The sequence below is a fragment of the Vidua macroura genome, chromosome 18 (assembly GCF_024509145.1).
Source record: "Vidua macroura isolate BioBank_ID:100142 chromosome 18, ASM2450914v1, whole genome shotgun sequence".
NCBI classification, from domain to species: Eukaryota; Metazoa; Chordata; class Aves; order Passeriformes; family Viduidae; genus Vidua; species Vidua macroura.
The window spans coordinates 12,053,253-12,065,501 of NC_071588.1; the positions used below are offsets into that span (position 1 = coordinate 12,053,253).

Consider the following 12,249-nt stretch of genomic DNA (forward strand, 5'->3'; position numbering starts at 1 on the left):
GGTGGCCTTTTAAATGAACTGTTATTATCAAACTGTTTCTACTTGAAGTGGTTACATCTATTATGCTTCCAGGTTATGTCTGTCTCTAAGTATATATTAAACCTACAAACATATAATCTTGTAATTTTTACATGCATGTATTACGCCTGCTTTGACCAGCCTGTCACACCCAACACTCATTTCCCCATTAAGGGCACTGCTAATAACAGACATTACAGAATATACAAACTTAAAAACTCAGACAGTCTTCATGAGCAGATTCTTCCAGGATTTACAGAGCACTTTTTATTTTGAGATTTTAAAAAAACATTACGAAAAGTAAATATTTTTCTTTCCTGACAACCTGCTGGTTACAGATTATCAGACCAGTTCCACATTCTGATCCATAAGGACCATAAGGTGAATACTTCTCACAAAGTTACACTGACAAACAGTACCCTGCCAAGACCTAACTTCTCCTTCCAAACTGCCAACATTCATTTTGGAGGTAAAACTCACAAAGGATGAAGACTTTTCTTCAAGACAATATGATGGGAAACTGAAACTACTGCCCAAACTGGCAATGAAGTAACTTCTGAAAATTCATCCGTATTTCCCTGCACATTTACTCCAACTAAAAATAGCTATGTATAAATTTCTTCTGATAACAGATTACAACAAAGAAAAATAAACTCTATAAATATTTAAAGCTGGATTTTGCAGGGGAAAAAAAAAACCCCAACAGAACATGTAGCCAAACAAAATGTTCAAAGAGTTTGAAAAGATGTTTAAAAATCACTCAACTATCTTCACTAATCTCACAACAGCAAAACCAGGAAAACTGTGAAATGGGAGAAAACAGATTGCATATGGAAAACTTGTTTTTCTGAGCACTATGGAGACCTGCCAATCCTCTCCTTTTCCCAGCCAACCATGAATTTTGGCCATCAGTCTAAATTCTTCATGCAAATTCCTGGCATTGGAATGTAAATGCTGAATTTTCCAAGGTGGTTATACGCATTTAAAAATTAATCTCAGATTTCTAAAATTTACCACTCCGCCCTCCAACAGCACAACCTGATGTAATTGATCTCATTTTTTTAAAATCAGGTTTATCATGAGTAAATGTAAGCACAATTCTTACTGCAGTTCCTGCTGACAATGCATAGATCCATTTTGTGTTTTAAGTTTGTGCAGGAGTATAATTTCCACTAAAGACACAGTAATGTGCCATTAAAACACAGACATTGGACATTGCTGTGCAAAAGAACCTGACTGAGCCAATGAAGAAAGAAAATGTAAAACCCATGTGAAAACACGTAGTGCACAATCAATAAGAAGTTTTTTTTTTGGGTTTTGCCATGTCAAGTGGCTGTTCATTATGCATTATGCACAAGTAATAGAAAGGACAGTTAAACCCAAAAATGCTCATTGAAGCCAGCCTGGTAACTACTAGGCTCAAACAGGCAGGATTCAGTTTTTCTGAGTTCCAAGAGGAAACAGATTTAGATAACAATGTGTATTTCACATAGAAATCCTTCACTGAGTTGATATTTATATAAAGAGGGAGATATAAAAAGCAAAAGAGAAAGCTTCATCAGGAAAAAATAATGGAAGAAACTATTTTGCACGTAGTTCCTCAGGCAAGGACATGCTATTTGAACCAATAAATTGAAAACAGGCAGCTTTTTTCGTTGAATGTTGATACAAAATCATGTCAGCAACAGTAATGACAGATTGCAGGAATCTATGGCTCCTATTCATGATTAGCTCCATGGAAAAATTAACAACTGTTACATACAAACAGCATAAAAATGTTTTCAAAACAAGCTCTCCATAAAAAAGGGTGATCTTTTTCTGGATAATCACTCTACAGACAAATGGAATATTCATCACCTTCCAGTAGGTTGGCAAGACTTGCTTGAGCTCACTTTGCAGTGACACTGGTGATGTTTGCTGCTTCCAGGCCAGGGGTACAATTTGTTTCCCCTCCCTGTTGTTCACATAAGCCTCAGTACTGGTGGGGAAGAAAACTCAGGAAGCCATGCAAAGCAGCATATGATCTAATACAAGACTTCCAAATATAAAATCTGTGAATTCAAACCTTGATTATGGCAAATAGTAAAATACCTCTGATCATTTCAATGTACTGTTCTGACACATTTTACCAACAAAGACCCAGAAAGTTTATCTGTGTGTCACATGATGTGTTTGCACAATACTGATTAATTTCTGCTTCCAAGTCACTTTCCAGTCCACTTATTCAGTAAAATAAATAATTGCTGTCATTTTCATGAGAACATCTTAATTTATGTGACATAACTAAAATGTAATTCTCTGCTGAATGACAGAAAATTACTTAGTTCAGTAATAAAAAAAGAAATTTTCTCCTTAACTGACCTCACACACGAGTCAGACAATCTAGAAGCTGAAGACTTCCCCAAGTGTAGTTTCATCCCAACTGCACTGAACAAGCTGTATTTTAGCACTGAGGCTTCTGCACCAGTGCCAGTGGCAGCACAGTTGGTTTGCTGGGGTGTCAAACAATGCTCTTTTCCTGACCCAGAGATGGGGCAACTGAGAGGCGTTTTAAAAACTTTTATTCCATTTTCAGTCTCATGAGAAGGGTGAGACAATACAGGTGTTATGATTCAAACCATCACAATCAGAAGCTATTTTCTAATTATGATACACTGTAAGTGTTTCCTGGCCCATCAGCTTTAGCCACACCATGCTGTAGATGCCTTAAAGCCAATGATCTGAAATTACCCCTCGTGGGTCCCACTACAATGCACTTTCATAGTTCCATTTCTCCAAAGTATCCAGTCTTGTTTGCAAAGCCATCCTTTGAAACTTGTTTCTAGCTCCATTTCTCTCCCAACAACGTCTGCCCTATTCCATGGCATTTCTGAGTCAGCATTTCTTATCTCAAGGTCTGCACATGGATACATACTGAGAACTGCACAGATCCATCTCCCGCTGGGGCTCAGAGCTCACCTTGTGTGTTTTGCTGTAGGTGTACAGGTAGGCCAGCCTGTAGAGGCTCTTGTAGTGCTGGGGGAAGCGGCTGAGGCACAGGCAGAAGGAGGAGATGCACTGCTCCGTCAGGAACTTGCGCTGCTCCTCCAGGTCTGCGGGGAGGCCCTGAGGAAACTCAGCTGCATCCTCTCCACAAGGGTCAGCCTTCTTCTTGCAGTCCCACTGCGAGCCTGGGGGGATGGCAGCTTTGAGGGCATTGCCAGAAGCACACTGAGGATCCACCAGCAGTTTTTGGCCGGTAGGCTCAGCAGGATCGTAGGATACTGAGATCTCCAGCAGCTCTTCTGACTTTCCTGCAGCTGGAACAGTAAGAGGAAAGTGACAGTGAAATGTCAAATGACATATAGAAAATGACAAAAATTCAGTATGACAAAAGGTAATCCTTTTCATTAAAGCATAGACAGAAATATTGAAAAAAAATTATGACTATTCATGATGTTCAGTGAACAAGTAATCTGCAACTCATTGACAGAGCCACACAGTGGTATCTCCACCGTCTTCATCTGGGTTTTATCCTGGTATCTCCACCATCTTCATTTGGGTTTTATCCTGGTATCTCCACTGTCTTCATTTGGGTTTTATCCTGGTATCTCCACTGTTTTTATATGGGTTTTATCCTGGTATCTCCACCATCTTCATTTGGGTTTTATCCTGGTATCTCCACCATCTTCATTTGGGTTTTATCCTGGTATCTCCACTGTCTTCATTTGGGTTTTATCCTGAACAATAGTATGAATTCAGCACACCTTACACAATACAGGGTTTTACATACTCTTGGAAGATTAAGGAGGAGGAGGAGGGAAAAAAGCCAAAATAAAAGAGTAAATTCAGGAACATTTTATTGCAAAGAAAAGAAGAAAGAAGAGAAAATTAAAGCCACCCTCCCAAGTGAAATGTATTATTCTTAATAGTCTGCCTAGAACACAATCCCAGAACTCAAAATGGACTCAGCAGCTCACCTGGTCTTCTGCATAATGTAGAACCTACAGTTCCATGTAAATATTTTTGTGATTAACTTGGTAACTTATAATTCAATTGACCCATCTTCTGTTGAAGGATATCAAATCTTACTTCAGAAATCATCTTGTTAGAGTGGCAGCTTCCACATTTCCTGTTAGCTAACCGTTACTGCTGGAAACACACATGCTACATGCAGATTAATTTCTTTAACTTTGATCTTTAGTCATGGAAGTTTACCATGTCTTTGTCTTTGCTAGGATAAAGAGCCTCTTACATTAGATCTTATCTCCCAGCAAAGAGTGTAGAGATACACTAAAATGTACTTCATCCTCAAATATAAAGATGCTCCATAACTTTTTCTCTCATAAGGCTGAACTTTTGAGTCAAACATGTTTTACAGAACATACATTTTCCAAAATGTGCTTGCCTGATGCCTATAATCCATTAAAATTTTACTGTACAGGTAGCTTTATGGGAAACACCAGTAATTTAAGAATGTATTTGATGTTTTTTCTGACAGACAGATGATGACAATAACACAGCTCACTGCAAGCCTGAAAAAGAGCCATGATTTTAGTCTAGTAGCCAAAAGACTACTGGATTTAGTGATTATGGAAGTAGTTTTTCACAAAACTGGGAACTGGCATCTATTTCAGTATGTTAATGCAAGCACCACCACAGGCTTCCCTAGCTCAGGCAAGACTGAAATAAAATATTTTTAAAAACAAGAAACCAAGGTAATCTAAGTCTGCAAACAAAGAGATAACTGCTTGGCACTTGCTCCTAGTGAGATCTGGGAAGTGATTCAGGACTCTCCACATAGCATGATCTCTGATTTCGGGAACTGGGAAAGTGTGAACTGGCAAAGAAGACTTAACATCCCACAAAAAGCCACAGCCTGGAAAGGTGGACAAAATTTACACATTGGTTTTGTTTGTCTTTCCCTGTTGAAGCCCAGCCTCTTTATCTACTGCTACATCCAACTGTACAAACATCAGACAAAGGGAAATTCCAGCTAATGGATTTTGAAGCCATTTTTCCAGTGGAACACAGAACACTTAGTACTGTTATATATGGAAAAATCTGGTAGAGAGCAATTCTAGTTCTCCACTGGAATGAAGTATACAATGGAATAAAGTATCTAAATTCTACTACTAAAGCTCTTCTCTGTACTGAATATTAAGCTGTTACTGGGACAGAACAAAAAGGGCATCTATTCCTGGGAAAAGTAAAAAAGTGTTATTTGAGACTATATTCAAATAACTACTCTTTAAATTATTTAAAAATATGAAACACTGAAGAAAAAGTAAATAATAACCTAAAAGACGGCAAGTCAGTCAAAGGGCCAGCAGACAGGAGTTTAGATTTTCTTTGTAAGATTTAACAGACAGAACAAATCGGGTTGGTGGCCACATAAGTGAGGCACAGTTCCAAATTTAAGCACACATGGCAGCAATGATACCTAGTTAAAATTCTTAGTCACAGTGCAGCATATTTCAGTGCATCTGCAAGCCAGGAGAAACATTTTAATGAGACTATTGCAGCTGACATTATCTATTAAATCAGGCATACCCTTTTCCTCTGCAGATCCCAGGGTCTCTTTGCTGAGCACCAGTGTATCAGCATAGGTAGTAGAAATCCTCTTCTCTGTGTAAGTTTTCTTCAGGCTGTCTTGAGAACTGGCAGGCTCATTAAACATATCCTGTGTGGAACTGGAGTCAGACAGCACTGCTCCAGTGCTATCCTGACTCCTCTCTGCAAAAGAGATAAAGAAGGAATGCACCACTTCATACTCCTCAAGCTGTTACTTGTCTCTTGGTAACAGCAACACGAAACTCTGCAAACTCTTACAACTGCCACATAGGATCCCTTACCACCACCAAGAAAAGGTATTTCATTCTCACCACATTTCTTCCTAGAATATAATCCTGGAATTTGATTCAAAAGCAATAAAGCTCAACTTTCAAGAGCACTTAGACTGGGGACACAATATTTCAGGTAGTATGGCCCTGTAAAATCTCCCAGGTTTACTGGACCATTCGTCTTGAAAAGCACCCAGTATAATTTTGAACCTGACACAAGCAAAGTTCAATTGATAAGAGAAAACCATGAAGAACAATACCAGTAAAAATTACTCATGAAAGAAAGAAAAAAAGGTACAATTAGAAGGCAAAGACTTACAGGAGTGATCTCTGATGCCAACTATCCTGCAGGTGTAAGGTGCTATTCAACAAACGTTCTGAAAGGTGATTTGATATGGCAAATAAACAACACATCCAAGAACTAGGCCTAACACAGACAGGGAAACTGGACTTCAAAGCAGCACAGAAGAGTAGAAGTGACTTTACCTTGACAGAGTGGAGCAGTGGCTGCTGACTACAGTACAGTCACAATTAAGTTGTTAATCTGCACAGGAACAGGCATTGTGACTTTATCAGGGGGGATAAAACACACCTCAGAACAGGCAAGTGAAAACCTCCCCCTCATGTCTGAAACGTGCCAGATATAACCCAAGTTCTTTACATCAAGGGTTATCAGAGGCAAGCCTGCATGACTGAAGAACACAGCTTAGTCTCTCTGACAGAAAGAGGCCTGCACATTCCCACTGAAATGGGAAACTGGCATTTTTCCACATTGTGCCAACATAATTCAGTGTTCAATATAAAATTCCAATACAGGGAATTCCCTTTAAATCTGGAGTCCACAAGAATTATTTCCAATTTCTTCTTAAGATACTGATACTTGATTCTGTGATCTAGTTAAAGGTGTCCTTGCTCATTGCAGGGGTGTGGGACTAGATGATCTTTAAAGGTCCATTCCAACCCAAACCATTTTATGGTTCCATACAGAAATGGCATAACCAGGAGGGGGTTACATCCATTGTCTAGGTAGTTCCACTGCATTCTGATTCACTCATTTTATTGATAAGATCAAGAAAGAAAATTAACAAAGCAAAAGCCCTTGCTTTGAGATGAGCAGATAATTTAATTAAATTTCTTCTGTTCCATCTGAATTGCACTTGTTCAGGAGAGAGCTAAGGGCCTCCTATGAATTTATTTTATCAAGATAAATCCCTCTGCAAACCTTCAGCTTGCAGATCAGGTTCTGCTTATTAGGATTCCAATGAATTTAAACCAAATTTGATGCACTCTGTAGGTTTTTCACTACCACACAAAGAAAACCTTCCCTTTCAGTGAGCAGATCTTGATAAAACTATATCTTGAAAAAGAATAGGGGAACAGTGTTTGCTTCCTAATTGGAAGCTATATAAGCTGGTTAATGATGACAAGTTTTATACAGAAAGAATGTAATTATAAAGAATGGGAAGAGAAGGATTCTGAAGAGAGGTCAGTCAAGCTTTAAATGACTCATTTATAAAGCTTTAATAACTTTCTGTGGTACAAATCAATACTATTGAACTCCCAGTTGACATCAGGAAAACCATTTACAGGAGCTCCCTTGATATTTTTTTAAGAGAAGTTGCTGTATCTGTGGCAAAGAGGCTGAATTACTCATCTAGGGAAAAAAAAATTGCAAATTTCCAGATGTTGCCACAAGCCTGCAGGTCAGTTCTGATGTGTGGGTTTTGACAGATGAAGCATTAGAATGTAAATCAAGAGGTGCCAGACCAATATGCCTGGGTGAGATCAGATCACTGGGAAATTACAATGGTTTTTCATCATGCAAAGATAGACAATGATTCAACACATTAGATTTCAAATGTATGCATGAGCTTTTCCTTATGGGAACACATGTAAACACCTCCTTACAATTAGCTAGCTAATTTAATTTGAAATTTCTGCTTAAATGAGTGTGGGTCTAGGTAGGGATGTTTATTCTCCTTTTCTTTCAATACATTAACTCTATTTAAAAAATAATTATATTAACACTGGGCTCCTTAATCACTGGAAACCAGAGGAAGATTACTATTGAGACACCTTTCTATTCTATTAGATATTCCTTGAATGCAGCAGATAGTTTCAAACTAAGTGAGCCAGATGGAAAACCCTGGAGTATTCCAGAAATTAGCAGCAGCCACCAATTATTAGTATTAATTTTTCAGAAATCACAGAGGATGGGTAAAGTCCCAGGGAATGTAAAACAAAGTGTAGTACTTATCTTTACAAAGGATGAAAGGTCAAAGCTGGGAGCCAGCCAGCCTTCATTTTCCACAGAATTATCTGAGCATAAATAAATAAATCCTTCTCTAAGCACATAAAAGGTAACACAGTCAGGAGTAGAAAATGTGTGAGTGGATCCCAGCACACACATTGACACATGTGAATTTGTGATGAATTTGTGTCTCAAACCAGAACTGGCCAAAATGTCAGGCTACTCTAAACACACCTCAGCAAAGCAGCACTCTTGAATGTGTAATCAGTAACTTCACAGAAAAAATATGTAAGAGTCTTCCTGTTCTACTGAGCACTGATGAAAATTAAACTTAATTACGGTGTCTGTATTTGGGACCCACGTTTTAAAAAAGACACTGAAATAGGGAAAAATTAATTCAGAGAGGATAAAAATGAGAGATTAATGAGATGACATATGAAAATTACCAGGAGAATTGGACTTATCTTAAAAAAAGATGAGGGAGAATTTCCAAATACATATGATTAACCAAAATAAAAATACAATAATTGCTGTTCATATTCATTAAGTACAGTGCAAAAGGCAATAGGTTTTAATTGCAGCAAGAAAATTGACTTTTTTCCGCTCATCTCTATCTTAACTGCTACATACAGTTAGAAAATAGCACAGTGAACCAACCTACAGAGTCACTGTGAGCTTTTGAAGACAGGCAGACAAACAGCCATCACTTGTTAGGTTACCCAAGATGTTCCTTAATATAATAAAAAGCTCTGTCAATACCTAAATACTGCAGTATGCAATGCAGAACTATTGGCAACTGCACCAATTCACATCCTAACTCTGGTTTTCAAAACAGAAAAAAACCCCCCATATTTGGTATATGTGAAAGTACTCTTCTAGCCTAGCTGCCAAATACAGTTCTTTTATATAAATATAAATATAAATATAAATATAAATATAAATATAAATATAAATATAAATATAAATATAGCAGATATATAACATTTGTTGTGCTATGAAGCTTTTCCTTTCTCTGGTAAGAGCAGAGTGCAGTTCAGACAGTCATTAGTGCTACTTAACCTACGTGCCAAAGATTGCTGTGCATGAGGCACAAGAATTAATTCCAAATTCCCAACTGCTCTCAACACCTGCCCTTCTGAATGACACAAATCCATGGAGAACATCAGTGCTTCTTAATAATTTCTGCCATAATTAGACACAATTTAATGCAACCCAGTGTAATTTAAGAGTTAAAGTTTTAAATTTTAAAAAAATATTTTATATTTTTATGTTTTTATATTTTGTTTACCTATTTTCTTAGTTTCCCCACTCAGCAACAGCAATAAGGCAAGCTTTTCCAAAGAGCTGGGGTGGTCCCTTGTTGTAAGAGATTGGTAAATCAAGGACTAAATATTCTTTTGAGGTCCTTCCCTGTAAAGTTTCCTATTACTTCAAAAGCTAAGATAAAAATACAGCTGGGTATTAATGTCCCAAAATTATTATCTGTAGCGGAAATGAAGAGTCTAGGGAGAAAGTTCTACTAAATTGTGCATAAGTAACTGTAACTATATTCCTATGAAAAATATCATCTGATAGTAGAGGTTTCTCCTTGGTATTATTATATTTTGTTTCATTACTTCATTGCATCGTTCCTAAGTTTTAGGAAGATTTCAAACAAGCTGATGAGCTGAAATCTCAATTGGATGTGAAGTTAAATATTTCATGTATCTCTAAAAATCTCAGAAAATGGCACTTGAAAGAAAGTTTCTTTTACCTCATTTCTCATAATGTCCTCAACTTGTGACATTTCATTTCAAATCTATGTCAGATTACATCCCTTACTCTGTCAAAAGGTGAAAAAGAACAGCTTTGGACAGCAGATTTTAAAAGGTCAAAAGAAGGATCTTGTTAACTTTCAAAGACATTAGTAAAAAAATACTAATTATTATCAGAAAGATGTCATTGGGAAGAAAGAACTTGTGCATTCATGTGTACTGCCAAGACCTTTATTGCATCACACTGAGGTCCTGTCAGTCACATGGATTGTTAAATCACTGTCATTACTGAAATACATCTGTCACAGATGTTTGAAAAAATATCTGAAGTCTGTTTGCCTTAATCCCATGCTTAAGAGCATTTTAACATTAATCTTATCCTGAATGGAATAGGTTTACTGGCTTGACTTCAAAAATACCTGTTCCTCAGTGTTCCTCCACAAGCAGACACAGCCATAGCATGTCACTGTCACTGCTCCCTCAGCATTTGGGCACAGCCCCTGCAGGCCACCCCATCACCAGGACAAAGCTGTGCTCGACTCTGGAGAGCATAAATGACTGTTGAATTTTAAAATGCAACAGGAAACAGGGCTCAGTACTGCAGCAGGCATTACCCTGTGCCAGCACCCTCCCACAGCAGCCCTGTGCACCATCCATAAGCCTTGTCACCCAACCTGAGCCCCCTCAGCACTGAGGAGGGACAAGGAGGGTGATGTGTCACAGTGTCACCCAACCTGAGCCCCCTCAGCACTGAGGAGGGACAAGGAGGGTGATGTGTCACAGTGTGAGTGACCTGAACCAGCTCAGACAATCCCAATGCCAGAGCTCTCACTGCTAAGCATGATGACCAGCTACAGAATTACAGAATTTATGCACAGCTTCATGGTGCCAATGGCAATGAGGTGTTCTGCCTTTGACAATTATTTACTATGCAGCTCAGTAATCCTCTTTTGAAACTTTCTGGAAGTTAAAAGGAAGATGGAGAAGACCTCTGAAACATCTGCATACAGGAGTAAGTAAAAGGCTCAGAAAGCCAAGAGGGTACAATTCACTTCTTAATGATATCGTTGTCTGTCTTAAACATGTGAAGGAAAATATGCATCCAGTTACTGTAAGAAGGTATGTGAATCATGACAAACAAGTCAGAAAATCAGAAATGAGTGGCCTAGAAAGCTTTCCTACAAAGCTTTATACATATGCTAACTCAATTTGCAGAAAAGAAACATCCTGCTGCACAGGTCACAGCTTATGAATAAGCAACTATATATAACAGAAAAAAAAAATCTTGTCTCATGCAATAAAGGTGGGCTGTTCACAGGCTGTGAAGGTACAGATTCTCTTTGTCCTGCCTGGCACCATCTCTCCCCTCTTCACTTGAACACATGAGCATTTTTCTTTACTGGTCTGCAGTCAGAAACATGATGTATCACAGAATTCTCATTCTGCAAACAGATTCCACCCATAACGGAAGACAACATTTAGCTCTGCATCAAAAGGCACTTGCACATTATTAAAAAGCAAAAGAATTGCAAAGATTTGCACGGGAGTAGGTTAATTTGAGGACAGCAATTCAAAGGGAGTTCTCTTTAACATGAGTCAAAGATGAGAGTCTATGTTTTGTCTGGCTGTACCGAACACAGAATGTGTTTCCATAACTTACAGTCCTATATTGCTGTTCTGTCTTCAAGAGCAGAGCACCAGAGTATCTCACCCATGTCCCATTTATTTGGACAAATGCTTTTTACATAATCTCACGCTACATCTCAGTGTGACACTTGTACTAATCAGAAAGAGGTTAAATTGGGGAAAGGTAAAAATGGAGCACACTGCAATAAACTGGGTGTGATTCATTATTCATGGAGTCCAGTATGCAGTCCCCAAGAGCTTCCAGCACCACGTGCCAGAACAGGACATGCACTGCAGACCCAAAGATTTCATTTTTAACTGCTGAAGAGAGGGAATTTTAAGGGCAAGATTTTAATGTTCCAAAATGCAAAGTGGACATTCTTTTTATGCACAGAAACATCCACTCCATCCCAGAAGCTGATTTAGTTTAGCAGGAGTGACAACCTGGTGCAAGAAGTTGCTCAGAGATCACCTTTGTCTCATCAGGATGCTGAGAACCCCCCATTTACAAAAACTGTGCATCTTCATCACATTTGCAGAGTTACAGACCGACAAACTATGGAGTGAGACTTCTCCCACAGCACGAAGCAAGGAGCCTTTCCCAGTGAGTTTATCATGCAGGTTCTGCCAATTATTAAAAGCAAGCCGTGACAGGTAAAAGCAGGAAGAGAATGCCTGGGGAACAGAGATTTGTGTAAAGGTTAGAGGCAGCACGGGCAATATTGGTTGCAAAAGCAATCAGGCAAAGACAAACACAAAAAAGGACAATTAAGTCTAA

General features: G+C 38.4%; 1 protein-coding gene across 1 annotated transcript in view; it reads right to left on the reverse strand.

The window, feature by feature from the left end:
- Window positions 1-12,249, reverse strand: part of CABIN1 (calcineurin binding protein 1) — a 108,891-nt gene that overhangs the window by 63,217 nt on the left and 33,425 nt on the right. The window contains exons 28-29 of the mRNA XM_053993816.1: window positions 5,551-5,733; window positions 2,977-3,317 (exon numbers count right to left, since the gene is read on the reverse strand). Coding sequence (XP_053849791.1) covers window positions 2,977-3,317; window positions 5,551-5,733 — 524 coding nt within the window. The remainder of the gene's footprint in view (window positions 1-2,976; window positions 3,318-5,550; window positions 5,734-12,249) is intronic.